General features: G+C 40.7%; 1 protein-coding gene across 4 annotated transcripts in view; it reads right to left on the reverse strand.

Moving 5' to 3' along the window:
• The window catches only part of pcca (propionyl-CoA carboxylase subunit alpha), a 632,301-nt gene that overhangs the window by 556,105 nt on the left and 52,341 nt on the right, over positions 1 to 23,855 (reverse strand). For all 4 annotated transcript variants that reach the window (XM_069890498.1, XM_069890496.1, XM_069890499.1 and 1 more), the window contains one exon: positions 3,847 to 3,915. In XM_069890498.1, the coding sequence (XP_069746599.1) occupies positions 3,847 to 3,915 (69 nt within the window). The remainder of the gene's footprint in view (positions 1 to 3,846; positions 3,916 to 23,855) is intronic.

Raw genomic sequence — 23,855 nt, forward strand, 5'->3', positions numbered from 1 at the left:
TCTTTTCCTCTTGCTCTGTCTCTCACTCTCTCTCCCCACTTTTCCTGCTTTTCAGAGGCAAAAAGAACCACCCTCTTCCAATCAATTCTCACCTTTCCTCACCTGTCCCTTATCATATCTAATTAACACCTTTTGTCTGCTAGTCTGAACTCTTCCCCCTCTCTTTCTTCCCTTTTCCCCAACCTTTTAATACAGATCTTTTTTTACCGGTCTTTTTTTACTCATTACTTGAGGAAGGGTTCGGGCCCGAAACATAAGTAATACATCTTTGCTTTCTATCGACGCCACGACACAAGTTGAGTTCCTCCAACTTGTGTTTTTACTGTATCGGACAGAGAGCAGGCAAACAAACTGAAAACTCCACTATTCAGACTGCTTAATTTCTTAAATGGAGCACAGATCATAGTAGACCCGTACAAAATCATTAGGTCTGCATGCATAATACGTATTAGCGGCAACTAGTTAATTGCAATTGAAATTTTAAAACAGAAACCATTCTTCACTAGCAGATAACCAAAATAAACTCAACATACCATGCCTATAATTTGCACTAAAAGTTCAGTAAAATTCTAAGCTTATGTTCAATTGCTTTGAATCAAGATGCCTAAATGTTTCAAAATTTTCACATCAAGGTGAAATCACACTAGCGACTAGGGAAAAGTAATGATTCAATCTCCGAAGAATTTATCGCAGAAAAAGAACACGCTGTACCCACTCCGAAGAACAGAAATTAAGCCTATAAATAGGGGTCATTCATGTTAATGTCCATTTCTGTATGAATTCAGGAAGTGGTTTTTGTATCATTCTACAAATCTTGAGAAAATGGAGACGGCCCACACACTTACCTTTGCAACATCCAGCCAGCCAGTCTTCCTGCAAACCCACCACATTTTGGAAGCCTCACCATTCCAAGCATGCATCATCTCTCCATTAAATTAGGCACACAGCATTAATTTCATAATATTTAGAAAAGGTTTGCATTTATAAAGTGGCCTTCACCACGTCAGGATATTTAAAAGTGCTCTCAACGGGCGCCGTAGCATATTGAAAGGAGGCCACGGACTGAAATCATGAAATATTTGTTTATGTTTTTTATGTAGTCAGTAGGAGAGAAGTACGGGGGGGGTGGGGGTAAACTGAACTTGACTGCTTCACAGGGAAGGGCCCCATAAATTTTGAGCAGTTTTCTAAGGGGGGGGGGCATAGCCAAAAAAAGGTTGAGAATGGCTGCTTTATAGTAATTCAGTAATTTGACATAGTCATGGCTGTTTTGGAGGAAACATGGCAGTCTCCTGCAAACGGGAAGATGATAAAAACAAGATTATCTGTTTTTGTGATATTTGTTGAGCAATAAAACCATCAGCCAGAAAACAGGAAGTATCTCCCAGCAACCTGCTCAAAATTGTGTTCTGAGCATGCAACTAAGGATGCGGTTGAAGCCTCAGTTCCACATTCCGTCCAAACCTCCACCTTCAACAGCACTGGTCCTTCAGTGCTCCTCCTCTGAATTTACAGCACTCCCTCAGCTCTACATCAGGAGCATCAATCTAGTTTTTGAGCTTCAGGAGAATAACTCTTTCATATTTTTGATAATAGTCCTATAGTTTAAGCATGTTAAACTGGTCTCAGTAGCCCAGCGAACCTGAAAAATACATAAAAAATGTGGCAACCCCAAAAGATTTATTTTGATCATGTGTAGGAACTTATAACAGTTGAAAGCTTAAATTTCTTCCACTGTTTTTTTTTAAATTTAGTTATTCATTTTTAGCAGTCTCTTGGGATTGACGATGACTTGCTTCTACTTCAATAGAGGGTTCTGACGTGACTGACAGGCCAGTGTCTAATCTGTAGATACATGCACAGTTTGAGAAGTGATGCTCTCTCTCCAATTATGCTGGGTTTTGGTGTGCACCAGATATCAGAGCTGTCCCGAATGGTCCTTTTCTATTTTGAGTGGTGTGGTAATGGGCCAGCAATCAGCATTCTTTTCCAAGGAGATTTTGAGAACCTTTTTGAATACTTTCCTCTGTCCATCAGATAATCTCTTCCCATACTTTCTGCTCAGAGCAGAAAGTATGTAATTCAGGTCTTTACTCTGGAAATGTTGGCATGCGATTCTCTGGTTTCTTGTCTTGATGTAATTAAATTCTGCCCCATTAGTGGCAGGAGAATTAAAATATGTAAGCTAATAAACTCTATTTCAATCAAGATTCCTTTATTGTCATGTAAATAAGTACACAAAGAGGTGCCACAAGTCTGGCACCACCACCAATTAGAGAAAGAGACGCAAAAGAGAGCCCCTTCAGAGACAGCAAGTGTCCATTGTTTTGCCTCCTGTGCTCCCGTGATCTCCACATCTTCATGGCCTCCTGTCCATTCCAGCGATGAATTCAAGCTCCTGGATCCAAACCTCTGATACGATCAGAAAGCTGATAACGCCTGAGGCCCTTCAGAAACCCATGGTAGCTACTGAAATGATTCTCTTACTCCTAAATATCACTTTTTAAAAAAATAATGTTCACAATAACCACAGCCCCAATTCAGCAAATATTATCTGTACTCATTTACCTGTTGCCAAGTTCCACAAACAGGATCCTGGGCAGCATTCTACTGCCTGATCAATACACTGTCCATTCAGCCTGTCATTCCCCCACATCCTATATTTTCCCTTATCTTCAGTCCCTTTACCTTAATCACAGTTAAGCCCTTCAAGCCCCTGTTTCATACTTCAGTGCTACTTCTGTTCTGCTTCCAAGGCTCTTATAGATAGAAGATGTGTCACAAATTTATTTTCCCTTCTGGTTCTATGAAGTTCTATGGGTAGCACACTTATCACTGCTCATTAGGCCATTGGTTCAAATCTCAGCAGAGACCCTCCAAAATCTGCACTGGCCTTTGGGAGAGTACAGAGTGAATGCTGCACCAGAATTATTGACTTCGAAACAAGAGGAAGCCAATATACCCTTACAAATGAATTCAAGAGATCGTTAAGAAATTATGAAGATAAGGAGGGCATTGTGGCCAGCATATATTCCTCAACTAATATCTTAAGAGTATCGAAACGAGTTTCTTTCAACATATGGTGTGTAGAATACTGGTGGTCAGTGGGCTTGTTATAGGCCACAGTGACATTGCCAAGGCAAAATATTACTGATATAACAAATAACATGAAAGAACACAGTTTCAAATAAGAACAAAATGAAACAAACTCCAAAGGAATTATCCCACCCAAGACAAAAATCCCATTGAAGGTCTGGGGAGAGGGTTGTCCTTGCCAGCACCCCACCCACCCTTTCGTCAATGATGACTCGTGGGTTTGATATGGGTGGTCTATGGTACACATGGTAAGTAAAGGAATACTTAAGGTGATCTGTGGGTTAAAAAAGGAAACAGTAAAATATTGCTGTGCGCAGGACTGCTAGGTACAAATTTGACCCCTGCTCTCTTTCTCCCTTTCCTTATGTTAGGACTCTTCAAAAATAAATCTGTACCAGGAAGCAATTTTGAGATGCCATGAATTTCTGAAAGGAGCTTCCAAGTCTTGGTTTGTCTCTACTTGTTTCACACCAAGTTTTGGGCCCTCAGGCCGCAAAGTAGTCAAATATCAAGCAAACTAGAGAAGGACACTTGATAGCTAAGCAATTTCTCCCTGATATGCAGTTAAATTATGCAACAAACACAAAATACAAGTTTGAAAAACATATTAGGAACTGGTCTAGTTATAAATAAGTTTTTCAACCAAGCAAGACTGCAGACTTCCAAACAAAATGTAATTGTTTAATTAATTGTGTAACATGTTATAATCTACAATGCTGAATGAAAGGGGATCAGTAATTAGTTACTTACAGCATTGGAGTCCACATCACTGTGAATTGCAACTGTTTTGATCCCCATCTTTTTGCAAGTCTTAATGATCTGCAGAGTAACACAAATATTTTAAGTTGCTTATAAAAACTGGAACAGAACTCAGCAAACTGCTTAAATTTAGACATACATCATGGTTACAGACCCTTTCGGCCCACGAGCCCACGCCACCCAATATACCTTATACCCCCAGAACATTTGAAACAGTGAGAGGAAACCCACACAGACATGGGGAGAAGGTACAATCTTCTTACAGAGAGCACAGGATTCAAACCCTGGTCGCAGTTACTGGCACTGTTACAGCATTGCGCTAATCTCTACGCTAACTGCGCCCCTTGGAGTACCATTTCATATACCCCTTGGTAGATTAATCTTGGACTGTCAGCACATTTGGAAGTCACTCTTTTGCATTATGATTACTGTGAATATTTATTGTCCAACTTAAGTATTTATTGTCTCTTTTAATTTAATTCAACTAGGTTTCCTTTACAAGTATCTGTTCAGCTGCAGCAAGAGAACTAGAACATAAAAGCAAAGCTATAAAGCGGAGGTTTTACAAAGCACTGGTCAAACTGGAGTATTGAGAGCAGCTTTGGGTTCCACATCTAAGGAAGTGTGTGTTGGTACTGGAGACCGTCCAGAGGAAGGATAAAATATTACAGGATAGTACAGGACCTTCAGCCCATGATGTTGTATCAACCTATGAAAATCTTCTCAACAATCTCATTTTTTCTTACCTCACACCCATAACCTTCTATTTTTCTGACATTTATCTGTTTTTTTTTAATGTCCCTATGGTACCATATGTACATTGCAAAATGTTTATGATCATACCTCAATGTTTTTCTGTCCCCTTTGCTCAATAACATTAGCAAAGAAAGGAGAATATAAGGGGTAATATGTGGGGAGATAGTTGGGGGGGGGGTGGGGGGGAAGAAACCATACAAGGCAAAAATCGCATTTAAATCATAAAATTAAACATTTGGCCCTTTGCAGCTGTAGTTTGTTCAAATTTATTGTCAGAGTACATACGTAACATCACATACAACCCATAGATTTTTTTTCCTGCTAGCAAGGCAGAATTTGTACTGAACCAGTAATATAAACTGTACTCAAGAAAAGGATACGAATGCAAATGAGAGAAATGTAAACAAAGAAACAAATGTAAACAAACTGACTGTGCAAATACAGAATAAAGTTTGGCAATAAATAATGTGCAAAGAGTCGTTAAATGAGTCTCTGATCGAGTCTAATGTTTAGAAGTGGAGGGGTCGCAGCTGTTCCTGAACCTGGTGATGTGAGTCTTGTGGCACCGAGACCTATTTTCTGATAGAAAAAGCAAGAACAGAGCATATCATGGGTGGTGTAGGTCCCTGATGATTGCAGATGCTCTCAAACAGGAGCATTCCATGTAGATTTTCTCGATAGCGGGGAGAATTTTGATTGTGATATACTAGGCTACATCCACTACTTTTTGCAGGGCTTTCACCTCAGAGTTATTGGTGTCCCAATGCCAGGCTGTGATGCAGCCGGTCAGCACAGTTTCTACTATACATCTGTAGAAGTTTGCCATGGTCTCCAATATCATACCGATCCTCTGCAAACTCCTGAGGAAGTAGAGGTGCTGATATGCTTTCTTCACAATGTCATTAGCATGTGGGGTCCAGGAAAGGTCCTCTAAGATAGTGTCTCCCAGGAATTTAAATTTTCTCACTCTCTCCACCTCTGATCCCCCAATGATCACTGGTTCATACACCACTTCTTCTTCCTTTCCTACACTCTACAATTACCTCCTTGGTTTTGGTGACATTGAGTGAGAAGTTGTTGTTAGTACAAAATTCAACCAAGCTTTCAGTTTCCCTCCTGTACGCTGATTCATTGCCCCTTTTTATAGAGCCCACTACTGTAGTATCATCAGTGAACTTGTAAATGGTGTTGTTGTCGTACTGAGTCCCACAGTCATAGGTGTAACAAAGGCTAAATTCACAGCCCTGTAATGCTCTGATCCTGATGGAGTATGTGGAAGTGTTCTTGTCCATCCACACTGATTGGGGTCTGGAGAGATGGAGTATATGGAAGTGTTCTTGTCCATCCACACTGATTGGGGTCTGGAGAGATGGAGTATATGGAAGTGTTCTTGTCCATCCACACTGATTGGGGTCTGGAGAGATGGAGTATGTGGAAGTGTTCTTGTCCATCCACACTGATTGGGGTCTGGAGATGAGGAATTCAAATAACACAATGGGATCTTGAGGCCCAAATCTTGAAGTTTGCTGATTAGTTTTGAGAGGATGATAGTGTTGAATGCCAAACTGTAGTTAATAAAAGGCATACTGATGTATGGATCTTTGCTGTCCAGGTCTTCCAGGGTTTTTTATGGAGCCAGTGAGATCGCATCTGCCATAAATCTATTACTGTAGGCAAATTGGAACAGATCCATGTTGCAGCTCAGATAGGAGCTGATATGCTTCAACAACAGCCTTTCAAAACACTATCAATGTGGACATGAATCCCACTGGTGGGTACTCATTTTTGCAGGTTACCACACTCTTCTACATTGGTACATTTGTGGCCTGTTAAAGGAGATGGGCATAATGCCCTGATGGAGTGAGATATTGAAGCTATCCATGAGAACATTGACAAGTTGGTCAGGACAGGTTTTCAGTACTCAACCAAGTACTCCATCCAAACCAGATGCTTTTCTGGGATTCACTCTCATGAAGGCTGCCATCTTCGGATTCAGTATGTTATCTTCGGATACTGGCAGCAGATAATCATCAGGGGACATGGGGGTACGTTGAGGTTCGCAGTATATTAGCCCTTGGAAGAATTATTCAATCTATTCTTACTGCATGGTCTTGTTTAAGTAGTAATTGGATCTGGTTCCATTGTCTTCCACATCCTTGTCAATTTGAAAGAACAGAGAGTGGAGGAGTATTTTTCTGACGGGGGTGGGGGATCTGTGACCAGTTGAGCTCTGCAGGGATCAGTGCTGGGAGCTCTGGTGTGTGCATGTATGTTTTGGATGAAAATGCAAGTTGACTGACTAATAAATTTGCAGTCGAGAATAGTAAGGCAGGTTAACATGAGTTGAAACAGGATAAAGAGCAGCTGAATGGCAGGTGGAGTTTAATCCAGATAGGTGCGAGGTGTTGTACTTTCGCAATCAAATGCAAGAAGAAAAAATACAATAAATGGCAGGATCCTGAGAAATTGATCCACAAATTGATCGTGGACAGCAAATCCATAGCTCCCTGAAAGCTCCAAAAGACATGCAGGTCCGTATATCAATTAGTCACTGTAAGCTTCCCCTGGTACGGAGTAGAGTGGTAGAATCTGAGTGCAGTTGAGAGAATAAAAAATTGGATTAATGTAGGATTAGTGTATACAAGGGATTGATGGACAGCATAGCGTCAGTAGAATGAAGGTTCTAATTCTATGATATATCCCTTTGTGACACTCTGTCTTAACCAGCTGAGGGCGCAACCACAATTGGTCATATGCGTAAATACGTACACAAAAAGATCTTGTAAGATTTACAGATCAGTGGAGATTACAAAGATTAGTGGGTGTCTAAACTGTGGACCACAAATGGAGAATTTTAAAACAGGGAGCAGATGTCCTATCAAAGGGCTCATGATTAAAAAAGTGTTACGATGCAAAACACAGTTTTGAAAAAAATGCATACTTTAATAACGAGCTAATAAACAAACTGGCTGGCAAGTTCACAAAGTGTTAACATTTCCCCAGGAACTGTTCTCCAGCAGCTTTTCTATCTACTTTTAAATTGATTCTCCAGATTCAACATTATCACAATCTTTGATATTCCCATTTTATCTACAATATTTAGGTTAGGACGCCATCAAGTCCAGTTCAGCTTGGATTCACAGTGGTACATAAACTAGACAATAAAATGGAAGAACATTTAGAACTTTGAACATTTTAAATGATTTTTAATTTAACCTTTACATTGCCACAGCCTTTTAAAAAAATTTATGGAACATATCACAGAATAGTCCTTTCAGCCCACAATATTGTGCTGACCTACATAAACCTACTCCAAAACAATCTAACCCCTTCCTCTCATACCTTGCCAAGTGTCTTTTAAATGTTCATATTGTACTCTTCCTCCATCAGACACCACACAATGTATTCTAGGCACCCACCACTAGGTGCATTAAAAAAAAAACTTACCTCTGACCTCTCCCTTAAAATTTCCTAAACTTGCCTTAAGTAGATGTCTTCTGGTACTTTTCTTGTCGCTCTGCGAAAAAAAGTGCTAATTTTCCAACCTACCTATGCCTTTCATAATCTTCTATACCTCAAAGTCTCCTCTCATCCTTTGTCACTCCTTGCTCCATAACACATCTTCAACAATCTTGGTAAATCTCCTCTGTACTCTGTCTAAAACATATACATCCTTCCTGTAATGAGACAACCATAACAAATTGTAATACTCCAAGTGTGATCTAGCCAGTTTTATAGAACTGTAACATTATCTCACGGTTCGTGAATTCAAACCTTCCGCCTATGAAAACCACCACCCTACCATCCTGCATGGCAACCTTGAGAGATCTATAGACTTGAACCCCAAAATATCTGTGCCTCCACATTGTTATCACCAAAAATCATCTAAATACATAGTAGAATTTTCCAAATGCCTATGAACTTGAAAAAAAATTCTTATTTGGTCACTTTTTCCACCTTTAAACACCACCACCCTCCGAGTAGTTAATAGGCCTCCTAAAATTATCTCAACCTTCCAAAAACAAATTGAAACAATGAAATTGAAATAAATAAATTTGAACGTCCAGATTCAAGGACAGTTTCATTCTTGCTGTTATCAGCCTCTTGAATGGACATCTCAAAAAAAATGGTGCCTTTGAACAGTTTTCACCTGTACTTTTATCTATACTCTACACTCCAGTTTTATTATTGCAACCCCTGATATGCTTGAGTACAATTGGCTTCCCTCGATCACATACAAAACAAATCGTTCCACTGCATCTCGACAAATATGACAAATAGTTTAATTTGTTTAAATTTTATTGTATTGCCTTGTTCATCCCTACTTCTTCAGGCAGTAAATGGCCTTTTTAACACTTTAACACCTACATGGTGACAATACAGTTAAAGAGTGGTTGGATTGCAAGTTTGGGAGTGTGAGAGATGAGTAAAACTAATATGAAAATATGAGAGATGAAGAAAGCTAGTATGGACATATGTGTAATGAATAAAGCCAGTATGAATAGGATAGATAATAGAATGTAGGTCTGAATAAGATAAGGGTCTCCTAGCCTTACAGAGTCAGCAAGTTCTGCATATGTAATTAGTAAGCCTTAGACAGAATTAGCAAGTTCTAAGTTAGTAAGCCCTGAGGGTTGGGAAGGTGTGAATAAGGACAAAGGCAGGTGAATAAGGACAATGACATGATGGGACACAGACAGGATAGGATTGCCTAATGCCAAATTTATCCAGGAGGCAGAAGAATGTTAGGGGGGGAGGGTACCTCTACACTGAAATGAACTGTTTAAAAGTTGGGTGAGCCCCAGAATGTGTGTGTATTCCCAGGGCAAGGGGAAGCACCCAACTTTGCATTGTTGTATAATAAATGTTCTTTGTTCTCAATTTTTGTCCCGAGCAAATTCTGTGAAGGTACATCTGTTTCTCACAAATGAGGCCTCGTCCGGGATCCCACTCCCTCCACTGACAGAGTGCCCGACGACGAGGGTAGGTGCATCCCACCTGATTCAGCTGGACTCGGATGACGGGTGACTGGTCAGTGGATGAAGCGAGTGATATCCGAGAAGAGGCATTGAGAACAAACGACGGGAGGGCATTAAGGAAGCGTGCTAGGAATAGCTACTGGATCCCGGTAAGAAGAATTTTACTTACCTGTTAGTATGGGAGGTGTGAGTAGCAAGGGAAATAGTCCTAAGGAAGGACGGGACGATCAGATAACTAAGCAAAGTCCGTTAGGATTAATGCTATCTGATTGGGGTGCGGGCAGAACCCACGGGAAAGACAAACAGACCATGGTCAGGTATTGCTGTCTGGAATGGGTTAAAAACCCAACAAAAGGGAATTCAGTATATTGGCCAAAGTTCGGATCCGATGAGGACTGGATGTGTCAGGCATTGACCATCTGGCTCTATCAAAATCAAAGAGATAATATTGAGAGCAAAGAATATGCAGCCTGCTGGCTCAGCGGATCGGTTGATCAACTGGTTTTGAATGAAAAGGAATGTAAGGACAAGAAGGATGAGGAACCTTTTGTCCCTGAAACACAAGGATGGGATGTGTTATATTCCCTTCCTCCACCTTATGCTCCTCCTATGCCGGCTCCTATCTTTCCCCTCTCTCCTATGCTCTACCCTTCTTCACCTTCCCCTCCTCCCCCACAGCTAAAGAAAGGAGAAGAAAGTAGGGGTGGTATGATGACCCATTCACAAAGTACTAGATTACCACCTCAATTGACAAGAGAGGGAGGAGACTTTGATTCAAAACAGTGTGAGACTCTCCGGAAGGGAAGGGCAGAACCCTTTGATTCATTTCCCAGAGAGCAGGAATCTAGACATTATAAAGGAAAGGATAAGCCAGAAATTAACTGGATGAGACCTTTACGGGAAGTTCCCATGGGAGGGGGTCTCGGTTTCATAAATGTGCCCCTGACTAGTACGGAGGTGCGTAACTTTAAAAGAGAAATGACCTCCCTGATAGAGGATCCTCAGGGATGTGCCGAACAATTAGATCAATTTTTGGGACCAAATATATATACATGGGATGAGTTAACATCGATCTTTAGGGCTCTGTTCACTTTGGATGAATGTGGAATGATTCGCCAGGCAGGGATGAGAGTCTGGGATAGGGAACACCAAGGGGGACCAGAGGCAATACCTGGGGATCTTAAATTCCCCCTGACAAAACCAAATTGGGATAAGAATACTAATGATGGTCGCACATTAATGGAGGAATATAGGGTTAATCTGATAAAAGGAATCAAGGAATCTGTTCCAAAGGGACAAAATTTTAAGAAAGCATTTGAGGTTCCCCAAGGTCCCGAGGAGACCCCCTCTGCATTTCTGAATAGATTGCGTATGGCCATACAGCAATATGGGGGTCTGGATATAGAATCCCCAGCGGGTGCACAATTGGTATTAACGGGCTTCATTACAAATTCAGCCCCAGACATTAGAAGGAAATTGCAAAAGACTGAGAATTGGCATGAACAGGGAATAATACAGCTTTTACAGATCGCACAAAGGGCATACGTCCAGAGGTCTGAGGATAAACAGAAAGGAAAGGCTAAGATTTTGATACAGGCAGTCAAGGAAGTCGTGGAGGGACAGCAAGGAAAGGGTAGGGGCTGTGTGCCAGCTCCTGGACATTGGGAGGAGCTCTGGGATTGGGAGAGTAGAGACCAGAGCAGGGGCAAGGGTAGAGGGGAATTCCGGGGACGACGACCGTTCCCGGGACCTCGTGGTAATCCCAGTAGGAATTGGGAAACAGGAGCATTAGTTTGCTACCATTGTAAAAAGGAGGGACATTTTAAGAGAGAATGCCCAATGCGAGCCAGGGAGATGCGATCTTACGCACTGATGGAAGCAGATTATGAATAGGGGGGGTCACGGTTCTCAGTCAATACACACCGTGGGCTGCATGGAGAACCATTGGTAAATTTAAGCATAGGACCCCACAGTGACAAGATGACCATTTTAGTAGATTCTGGGGCAGCCCGGTCTAGTATTTTACAACCACCCGAGGGTGTTAAGATAGAGGGGACAGTGATGAATTCAGGAGTAGGAGGAAGAGATTTTACGGTCCCTGTATTAAGGGATGTAAGAATACAAATGGGAGAGAAGATAGTAATGGAGGACATTCTACTAGTTCCCCAAGCTGGAGTTTGTTTGTTAGGATGAGAATTACAGAACCAATTGGCTATTGGCACCAGACCACAGGAATCAGGTATCAGGGTTCAATTGTATGTATTACCCGAGGAGGATCGGGAACTAATAAATCCTGGAGTATGGGCAAAAAGATGCAATAGAGGAGTGTTAGATATTCCTATTCATAATCTGCTTCCATCAGTGCGTAAGATCACATCTTCCCTGCAAGTTACTTTAAAAGATCCTGAGCAAGTAATTAGACGAAAGCAGTATCCAATTCCGATGGCTGGCTGAAAGGGACTGCAGCCAGTAATTGACCAATTGGTGAAAGATGGTATACTCGAACCTTGTATGTCACCTTTTAATACCCCTACGCCTGAGGCGAACGACTAGTACATATCCAAATATTTAAAGGGACTTTCTGCCTCTCTATACGAATTAAAACGGAAGGGTTTATTAGCTCAAAACCCACCCCTGGAGCACCCTATTCATTTTATTAAATCTGGTGATTGGGTATATGTAAAAGCATGGCAAGATCACCAACTAAAACCTGTCTGGGACGGCCCCTATTGTGTTCTTTTGATTACAGACACTGCAGTGTGAACGAAAGAAAAGGGGTGGACTCAAATAGAACGAATTAAACAAGCTGCTGATCCACGGACTCTTTCTTCTTTGGCTTGGCTTCGCAGACGAAGATTTATGGAGGGGTAATGTCCACGTCAGCTGCAGGCTCGTTTGTGGCTGACAAGTCCGATGCGGGACAGGCAGACACGGTTGCAGCGGTTGCAAGGGAAAATTGGTTGGTTGGGGTTGGGTGTTGGGTTTTTCCTCCTTTGTTTTTTGTCAGTGAGGTGGGCTCTGTGGTCTTCTTCAAAGGGGGTTGCTGCCCGCCAAACTGTGAGGCGCCAAAATGCACGGTTTGAGGTGATGGTCCTCCATTCTGGAGACGTGACCCACCCAGCGCAGTTGGGTCTTCAGCAGCATGGATTCGATGCTTGCGGACTCTGCCAGCTCGAGTACTTCGATGTTGGTGATGAAGTCATTCCAATTAATGTTGAGGGTGCAGCGGACACAGCGCTGATGGAAGCGTTCTAGGAGCCGTAGGTGATGCCGGTAGAGGACCCATGATTCGGAGCCGAACAGGAGTTTGGGTATGACAATGGCTCTGTACACGCTGATCTTTGTGTGTTTCTTCAGGTGGTTGTTTTTCCAGACTCTTTTGTGTAGTCTTCCAAAGGCGCTATTTGCCTTGGCGAGTCTGTTGTCTATCTCGTTGTCGATCCTTGCATCCGATGAAATGGTGCAGTTGAGATAGGTAAACTGGTTGACAGTTTTGAGTTTTGTGTGCCCGATGGAGATGTGGGGGGGCTGGTAGTCATGGTGGGGAGCTGGCTGATGGAGGACCTGTTTTCTTCAGGCTGACTTCCAGGCCAAACATTTTGGCAGTTTCCGCAAAACAGGACGTCAAGCGCTGAAGAGCTGGCTCTGAATGGGCAACTAAAGTGGCATCGTCTGCAAAGAGTAGTTCACGGACAAGTTGCTCTTGTGTCTTGGTGTGAGCTTTCAGGCGCCTCAGATTGAGGAGACTGCCATCCGTGCGGTACCAGATGCAAACAGCGTCTTCATTGTTGAGGTCTTTCATGGCTTGTTTCAGCATCATGCTGAAGAAGATTGAAAAGAGGGTTGGTACGAGAACGCAGCCTTGCTTCACGCCATTATTAATGGAGAAGGGTTCAGAGAGCTCATTGCTGCATCTGACCCGACCTTGTTGGTTTTCGTACAGTTGGATAACCATGTTGAGGAACTTTGGGGGGCATCCGAGGCGCTCTAGTATTTGCCAAAGCCCTTTCCTACTCACGATGTCGAAGGCTTTGGAGAGGTCAACAAAGGTGATGTAGAGTCCTTTGTTTTGTTCTCAGCACTTTTCTTGGAGCTCTCTGAGGACTAAAGACATTGATAATCTACTCTCCACCTGGCGTGCAGTCCTTCATCCTTCTGATCTGAAAGTTACACTACGCCGGGAAAAAGTGCTGTAATGTTGTTTTTACCATTTGCTGTTTTGTTTACTTGTTGGTTCCCAATTTTTGGGAAATCACCAAATTGCTCACAATGTATTAAGTCCTCCTGGAATAGGGGCAGCAGAGGTGACAATTATTTACCTTTAGAATGCAGACAGGGCACAGGTATAGACTATAATCATAGTGGGGTACCTTATTTAGTATGGGTTAATATAGGATCCCAACATGGACCAGGGGAACAGAACGGCCCTAGGGGAGTAGACTTGGTTTGTATTCCGCCCTCTACAGATATTAAAAAGAGGAGTTTTAAAGAGTTAGCACAAAGAAGATGGTGGGACAATAACAGACAGAATGTTAGTCAGGATTGTACATGTAGCAGAGATAGAATGAATACATATCCTAATGTTCACAGACAGGCTGCAACTCACAGGTCAGTGATACTTATGCTAATGTTTGCAAACAAGCTGCAACTCACAGGTTAAGTGACAAGAAACACCCCTCCCCAACTTGGTCTCCTGTAAATCATCCTTTGGGTCACACAGACATTCAGAATGTTAAGAACCACCACTCTAAGGGGAGTTCCAGTTGTAAACGACGTAAGCTGCTCCAGAACACCACAGCTGCTTGGCATTTAAATCATTTAATCAGACTCCAGCCTTGGAGATCATCACCAAACAGACAGTGATGGCCCTGAATTTATGGGCTGAAGAAAGACGACAGATACGAGCCACAGTTCAACAAAACCGCCTGGCTCTCGATTACTCGTTGGCTGCTGAAGGCAGCGTTTGTGAAAGACTGGTTAATGACAATGCTCACAACGGTCAGGCGGTTAAAGACACTTGTTCAGGAGTTCGAAAATCTTCCCATGCCCTGGTTCAGACTTTTTATTGGTAACTGGAGTCTGATACCCACAGCCCTTATAGCAGCTGGACTCACTATTCTGGCCATTATGGTGCTCCCCTGCCTAAAGACTTGTGTGCAGTATTTAATTCAACAGACCCCTTGTCAGATCACTATAACCCAAAGGACGTATGTTTCCCAAATTCTGTCTGATGATGCTGAGACTGCAGTTCGTTTACTGACTCGCTGGGAAAAAGACCAAGTTTACAAGTAATACATTCCAGTTGAGAATTCACGAAGCGTAGCTAAAAGAAAAGTGAGGATTGTGAGAGATGAGTAAAACTAATATGAAAATATGAGAGATGAAGAAAGCTAATATGGATATATGTGTAATGAATAAAGCCAGTATGAATAGGATAAGGGTAGATAATAGAATGTAGGAAGTAAAGTTCGTCTGGTCTGAATAAGATAAGGGTCTTCTACCTTCGACAGAGTCAGCAAGTTCCGCATATGTAATTATAGACAGAATTAGCAAGTTCTGCATATATTAGTAAGCCCTGAGGGTTGGGAAGGTGTGAATAAGGACAAAAGGCAGGTCCTCCAAGTTCACAGAAACAGCATGTAGGCAGACAGGATTGCCTAATGCCAAACTTATCCAGGAGGCAGAAGAATGTTAGGGAGGGGCAAATTCTGTGAAGGTACGTACTTCTGTTTCTCACAGGAGAATGAAGGGGAATGGATCAATTTTTCAAGTCACAAAGAGAATTTGTTCATGGGTCCAGATCCTTATCATACAAAGAGGTGGGGGACTGCAGGTTTGGGAGGTGTGGTGCAGAATCCTTGGTAGTAAAGGGTGTGCATTTTAAAAATCAAATGGCCAGTATTCCGTCAATATTCTTTTAGAGCCGGTGAAAAGGGCCTCGGGAGGCAGGAGGGCTGCTTAACCTCTGACTGGCTCTTGGAGACAAAGAATTCAAGTATCTGGTCCAGTTGTTTCTGAAAGTCGAGAAGGGTAATTCAACTCTCCACTTATGGAAAACTGCACTGCCTAACCTTAGTGTGGCAGTGTAACTTATTGGGCAAATCTGATCTTCAGTCAAGCATTAATGCACATGAGCATGGTCTGCCTCATCATCTGAGAAGCTAAAAAGATCAGCAAAAAATACATTTTTGACCTTGTTAACAACTGACTTTGTTAAACAGCTCATGCAAGCACAACTCCTCCACGAGTTTTAAACCCCTCATGTAAGCACAACTACACGGGAGGTTTAAACAGCTAGAGCAGGTACAAAGACTCCACATGGATGCAGGAGGGAGGGGGGTCATGTCCTCGTCCTGCTCATCTGACCTGGAATATCTGACGATCAAGTGTCACTCATTCTACCTGCTGAGGGAGTTCACTGCCATCATCGCGGTCACAGTGTACATTCCACCCAAGGCTAAAGTCAGGCTGGCACTGGAGGGACTGAGCACTGTGATAAACAGCCATGAGACAGCAGATCCAGATCCCTTCCCGATTGTTGTGAGAGACTTCAATCAGGCCAACCTGAAGAGGTCTCTGACAAACTATCACCAAAACGTCACATGTCAGACCAGGGAACCAACACACTTGACTACTATTACACCACAATGAAGAACGCATATGGAGCCATACCACAACTGCACTTCGGCAAGTCTGATCATCTGGCTGTACTTCTACTCCAGGCATTCAAGCAGAGACTGAAGATCACAGAACCAGTGGTGAGGATGGCGAAGGTGTGGTCGAGGGAGATGGAGGAGCATCTGCAGGACTGCTTTGAGTCGGTGGACTGGAACATATTCACAAACATCCAGAGACTTGAATGAATATGCAATAGATGTAACTGACTTCATCAAGACCCATGTGGATGAGAGAGTGCCCATGTGCAAATACTTGGTGTTCCCCAACCAGAAGCCCTAGATGAATTAGAGAATTCACAACCTACTGAGGTCAAGAATTTAAGGCTGGAAATCGAAATCTCTACAAGAAGACCAGGTTTGACCTGCAAAAGGCCATCTCCGAAGCAAAGTGGCAATTCTGGAGGAAGCTAAAGAGACCAATACATGGCAGCTGAGGCAGCGAGTACAGGCCATGACAGCCTACAAATCAAAGCCGAACACTATAGATGGCTGCAATGCTTCCTTACCCAATGAGCTGAACATCTTCTATGCCCACACTTTTTTTTTTTTTTTTAATTTTTTATTTTTCACACCATAAATCACAATAGCCATGATATACACTTTTTCTTTTCCACACATTTACAGTGACTTTTTCTCCCTCCCCCCTCCCTCCTCCCAAGCCACCCCCCCACCCCCCCCCCTCTCATCCATTTTAGGTATACAATCTAGGTTGCATTAATTCAGTTAGACAATGTTGTCATTCAACAAAAATACACCAGAAATTCTACTGAGTCCATTCTTTTCTTTTCTTCTCCTTCCATCAACTTAGGTAATGTTTGTTCCCGGTAGGTTTTCGCTATTGTATTTAATGTAAGGCTCCCATACTTGTTCGAATATTTCAATATTATTTCTTAAACTATATGTTATTTTTTCTAATGGAATACATTTATTCATTTCTATATACCATTGTTGTATTTTCAAATTATCTTCCATTTTCCAGGTTGACATAATACATTTTTTTGCTACGGCTAGGGCTATCTTGACAAATCTTTTTTGTGCATCTTCCAAGTCAATTCCAAATTCTTTATTTTTTATGTTACTTAGGAGAAAGATCTCTGGATTCTTTGGTATATTGTTTTCTGTTATTTTATTTAATATCTGATTGAGATCATCCCAAAATTTTTCTACTCTCTCACATGTCCAGATTGCATGAATTGTTGTTCCCCTTTCTTTTTTACATCGAAAACATCTATCAGATACTGTTGGGTCCCATTTATTTAACTTTTGCGGTGTAATGTATAGTCTGTGTAACCAATTATATTGTATCATACGCAGCCTCGTATTTATTGTATTTCTCATCGTTCCAGAGCATAACTTCTCCCATGTTTCCTTTTTTATCTTTATATTTAAATCTTGTTCCCATTTTTGTTTAGTTTTACCATTTGTTTCCTCATTCTCCTTTTCTTGCAGTTTAATATACATATTTTTTATAAATCTTTTGATTAACATTGTATCTGTAATCACATATTCAAGGTTACTTCCCTCTGGTAAACTCAAGTTGCTTCCTAATTTATCTTTCAAGTAGAATCTCAGTTGGTAATATGCCAGCGCTGTATCTCCAGTTATATTGTACTTATCTCTCATTTGTTCAAAGGATAAGAATCTACTTCCTGAAAAACAATTTTCTATTCTTTTAATCCCTTTTTTTTCCCATTTTCTAAAGGCAAGGTTGTCTATTGTAAAAGGGAGTAGCTTATTTTGCGTCAATATTAGTTTTGGTATTTGGTAATTTATTTTATTTCTTTCTACATGAATCTTCTTCCATATATTGAGGAGATGGTGTAATACTGGAGAAGTTCTATGTTGTACCAATTTTTCATCCCATTTATATAATATGTGTTCAGGTATCTTTTCCCCTATTTTATCTAATTCTAGTCTCGTCCAGTCTGGTTTTTCCCTTGTTTGATAAAAATCTGATAGGTACCTTAATTGTGCGGCTCTATAATAATTTTTGAAGTTTGGCAATTGTAAGCCTCCTTGTTTATACCATTCTGTTAATTTATCTAGTGCTATCCTCGGTTTCCCCCCTCTCCATAAAAATCTCCTTATTATTTTCTTTAACTCTTTGAAGAATTTTTCTGTCAGTTGTATTGGCAATGCCTGAAATAAGTATAGTATCCTTGGAAAAATGTTCATTTTAATACAGTTTATCCTTCCTATCAGTGTTAGTGGTAGCTCTTTCCAATGCTCTAAATCGTCCTGTAATTTTTTCATTAGTGGATTGTAATTGAGTTTATATAATTGGCCTAGATTTTTGTTTATTTGCACACCTAGGTTCTTATTGCCTGCGTTTGCCATCTGAATGGGGATTCCTCCTTAAATTTTGAGAAATCCGCGTTATTCATAGGCATTGCTTCACTTTTATTTACGTTTATCTTGTATCCCGACACTTCTCCATATTCCTTCAATTTCTTATATAGTTCTTTTATTGATAGTTCTGGTTCTGTTAAGTACACTATCACATCATCCGCAAACAGACTGATTTTATATTCCCTGTCTTTTATTTTTATTCCTTTTATATTATTATCTCTTCTTATCGATTCTGCTAGTGGTTCTATAGCTAGCGCAAACAATAATGGTGATAGTGGGCATCCCTGCCGCGTTGACCTGCTTAAGTTAAATTGCTTTGATACATGTCCATTTACTGTCACTTTCGCTAACGGTCCCTTATATAATGCATTAATCCAATTAATATACTTCTCCGGTAAACTGAATTTTTGCAATACTTTGAACAAGTAATTCCATTCTACTCTGTCGAAGGCCTTCTCTGCGTCTAAAGCAACTGCTACTGCCGGTGCTTTATTTCCTTCTGCTGCATGAATTAAGTTAATAAATTTACAAATATTGTCTGTTGTGCGTCTTTTTTTGATAAATCCAGTTTGGTCTAAATTTACCATTTTCGGTACCTGTTCTGCTAATCTGTTCGCTAATAGTTTAGCTATTATCTTATAATCTGTGTTTAGCAGAGATATTGGTCTATATGACGCTGGTGAGAGTGGATCTTTCCCTTGTTTTAGTATCACTGTAATTATTGCTGTTTTACATGAATCTGGTAAGTTTTGTGTCTCATCAATCTGGTTGATTACATCCAGGAGGGGCGGTATTATTAGGTCTTTAAATGTTTTGTAGAATTCTATTGGGAGTCCATCCTCTCCTGGTGTCTTATTATTTGGCAAATTTTTTATTATCTCTTGTATTTCTACTGTTCCAAATGGTTCTGTTAATTTATTTTGTTCCTCTATTTGTAGTTTTGGTAGTTCAATTTTAGTCAAAAGTTCATCTATTTTCCCTTCTTTCCCTTCGTTTTCGGTTCGGTATAATTGTTCATAGAATTCTCTGAAGTTTTCCTTAATTTCTTTTGGATTATATGTAATTTGTTTGTCTTTTTTCCTTGTTGCCAATACCATTTTCTTAGTTTGCTCTGTCTTAAGCTGCCATGCTAAGATTTTGTGTGTTTTTTCACCTAGTTCATAATATTTCTGTTTTGTCTTCATTATATTCTTCTCCACCTTATATGTTTGTAATGTTTCATATTTTATTTTTTTATCCGCCAATTCTCTTCTTTTGGTTGTATCTTCCTTTATTGCTAATTTTTTTTCTATGTTTATTATTTCCCTTTCCAACTGCTCTGTTTCCTGGTTATAGTCCTTCTTCATCTTGGTTGCATAACTTATTATTTGCCCTCTAATGAATGCTTTCATTGCGTCCCATAGTATAAACGTATCTTCCACTGATTCCGTATTTACTTCAAAGTACATTTTTAATTGTTTTTCAATAAATTCTCTAAAATCCTGTCTTTTAAGTAGCATGGGGTTTAATCTCCATCTATACATTCTTGGAGGGATGTCCTCTAGCTCTATTGCCAATAACAGGGGTGAGTGGTCCGATAATAGTCTAGCTTTATATTCCGTTTTCCTAACTCTCCCTTGAATGTGGGCTGATAACAGGAATAGGTCTATCCTTGAGTATGTTTTATGTCTAGTCGAGTAGTATGAGTATTCCTTTTCTTTTGGGTTTTGTTTCCTCCATATGTCCACAAGTTTCATTTCTTGCATTGATTTAATTATAAATTTGGTTACTTTGTTCTTCCTGTTAATTTTTTTCCCCGTTTTATCCATATTTGGATCCAAATTCAGATTGAAATCCCCTCCTATTAGTATGTTCCCTTGCGTATTAGCTACCTTCAAAAAGATATCTTGCATAAACTTTTGATCTTCTTCGTTAGGTGAATATATATTAAGTAGATTCCAAAGCTCTGAATATATCTGACATTTTATCATAACATATCTCCCTGCTGGATCTATTATTTCCTCTTCTATTTTAAATGGCACATTTTTGCTAATTAATATAGCCACTCCTCTTGCTTTTGAATTATACGATGCTGCTGTTACATGTCCTACCCAATCTCTCTTTAATTTCTTGTGCTCCAATTCAGTTAAGTGTGTTTCTTGGACAAATGCTATATCTATTTTTTCCTTTTTCAGCAAATTTAGTAGTTTCTTCCTTTTAATTTTGTTATGTATTCCATTAATATTTAGAGTCATATAGTTCAGCGTAGCCATTTTATATTTTGTTTATCTTCTCTTTCCGTTTTTCCATCATTACCTTTCCTCCTTTTCCATTTCTGTTTTCTTATTTTCAACTCTTTACCAGACAACATTCCTACAACATCCAACATTTTCCTTATTCTCCTATTTCTATCTTCTTTATCCCCAGTCTCCCCTTCCCCTCCTGAGTTGCCCTTTATCCCTTGTCGGACAACCACATCTCCCCTCTCCATTTGGATTTGCGAATCCACTCGCAAGCGTCAACTGATTTTGCAGTGACCGCTCTTTTCCCCCACCCAGCCCCCCCCAGAAAAGATTTCGCTTTTTATATGTCACAAAGGTCACTCTTTTAATTCCCTCCTTATTCTCTCTATTCCATTACCTTCTCTTATTAATTCTTGTCTATACTCTCTATGTTTTCCTCTAATTACAGATACTTTCACATATGCCCATTGTCTCTATTCACTCTTATACCTCTTTACCCGCATACATATCAATCGTGGTCATTTTTACCCTCCTTACCCTTCTTCATCCCTCAGTCTATTTTTGTCTTTACCCACATACATATCAATCGTGATAATTTTTGCTCTCATTACCCGTCTTCATCCCTCAGTCTATTTTTGTAATTGTTCTGCAAATTTTCGTGCTTCTTCTGGATCCGAGAATAGTCTGTTTTGTTGTCCTGGAATAAATATTTTCAATACCGCTGGATGCTTTAGTATAAATTTATACCCTTTCTTCCATAAAATCGCCTTTGCTGTATTGAACTCTTTTCTCTTCTTTAGGAGTTCAAAACTTATATCTGGATAAATGAAGATTTTTTGCCCTTTATACTCCAGTGGTTTGTTGCCCTCTCTTACTTTTTCCATTGTCTTCTCCAGTACCTTTTCTCTTGTAGTATATCTTAGGAATTTTACTACAATAGATCTTGGTTTTTGTTGTGGTTGTGGTTTAGGGGCCAATGCTCTATGTGCCCTTTCTATTTCCATTTCTTGCTGTAGTTCTGGACATCCTAGGGCCTTAGGGATCCATTCTTTTATAAACTCCCTCATATTCTTGCCTTCTTCATCTTCCTTAAGGCCCACTATCTTTATGTTATTTCTTCTGTTATAATTTTCCATTATATCTATTTTTTGGGCTAGTAATTCTTGTGTCTCTTTAGTTTTTTTATTAGATTCCTCCAATTTCTTTTTTAAGTCTTCTACCTCCATTTCTGCTGCTACTGCCCGCTCTTCCATCTTGTCCATTTTTTTCCCCATTTCTGTTAAGGTCGTATCCATTTTATTTATTTTCTCTTCTGTGTTGTTTATTCTTCTTCTTAAATCATTGAATTCCTGTGTTTGCCATTCTTTAAATGACTCCATGTATCCTTTAATAAGAGCAAGTATATCCTTTACCTTGCCTTTCTTTTCTTCTTCTATTTCCCTGTACTCTTCCTCTTCCTCTTCTTCTTCCTCTGGGTTGGCCATCTGTTGTTTCTTTGGTGCCCTTTCCTTCTCTTCTTTCTTGTTTTCATTGTCTTCTGTGGTCTCTTCTTGCTGCAGGTGTTCTGCAGCTGTCGTTGCCGGCTGTGGAGATCGACTCCCCAGCTGGTCCCCCCTCCCGTCGGTGTGTTTTTTTGCATGCGCGGTTGCGCACTTTTACTCGGCTCTGTGAGCCATTGTTGTAGTTCTTTTTCTACCGACCTGAGGTAGTGGGGTCTTCTCTCCACAGCGGGCCTCTTCGGACAGGTAAGGCCTTCACCTTTTTCCTCCGTTGTCTTCTCTTCCTCTCTTCTTTCCGTTGATTTTGATTTTCCTCCTTTTGTCTCCATCTTCTTTCCACCTTTATACTCACTTTTCTTTAACTTGTATTTCTGTGCCTTTGTATTTTCTCTTGTTTTTCCCGACTTTTCTGGAGAGGGCTGGAGTTCACCGTCCGGCCACTACTCCATCACGTGACTCCTTCTATGCCCACTTTAAGAAGAATCAAACAATGCCTAATAGAATCCATGAAAAGGCTGAGAACTCTTGTGATAATTGTCTGTGAGGGGTACATCAGAACATCATTCGAGGGTGAACCTTGCAAGGCGTTAGGCTCTGACCTGGCAGGGAACTGAAAATCTGCACCAACCAACTAGCCAGTGTTCAGTCATTTTCAACCTCTCATTGCTGCAGTCAGAAGTTCCCACCAGCTTCAAAAGGGCATCAATCATTCCAGTATGCAAGAAGAATAGTGTAGGCTGCCTCAGCGACTATCACCCAGTAGCACTAACTGTGATGAAATGCTTCGAGAGGCTAGTCGTGGTCAGAATTAACACATACCTAAGTAAAGATCTGAACCCACTGCAATTTACCTATCGTCACAATCGCTCCACAACAGATGCAATATTGCTTGCTCTCCACTCTGCTCTGGATCACGTCGAAAACAGCAATTTAAACGTACAGCTGCTCCTCGGAGACTACAGCTCTGCCTTTGTAAGGTAAAAACATCATGAGTTGGGACCGGAGAAGGAGTCACCCAGTACTAAGGAGTAACAGGATGCAGGTGTGACCTTGTATGCTCAAGATAAGTGTGGCAATAACAAGATGATGTGCAGCAGACTAACAGAGAAGGGTAGCAACAGCTTATTCATTGGACAATGTAATGGTATGATAATTACTAAGTGCGTGTCCTGAGGTATAAAAAAAACACCACTTGCTGATATCGGGAGAATGCGCCTTCTCCAACTAACACTGTTAGTTGCAAGTGTTACAATCCGATAATAAAGAACTTTGATTTCGACTCAGTCTGGTGTCTGACTCACTCATTCTCGAACAAAGCAGACCTAACACCTTCAATACCATTATTCCCTCAGTGCTGGTCAAGAAGCTACAAACTCTTGGCCTTTATACCTCACTCTGCAACTGGATCCTTGACTTTCACATTGGAAGACCATAGTCAGGCACACCCCAGAATACATGCTTAGCCCACTGCTCTACTCGTTATGCACCCATGATTGTGTTACCAGGCACAATTCCAAA

The sequence above is a fragment of the Narcine bancroftii genome, chromosome 7, assembly GCF_036971445.1.
Source record: "Narcine bancroftii isolate sNarBan1 chromosome 7, sNarBan1.hap1, whole genome shotgun sequence".
Taxonomy (NCBI): domain Eukaryota; kingdom Metazoa; phylum Chordata; class Chondrichthyes; order Torpediniformes; family Narcinidae; genus Narcine; species Narcine bancroftii.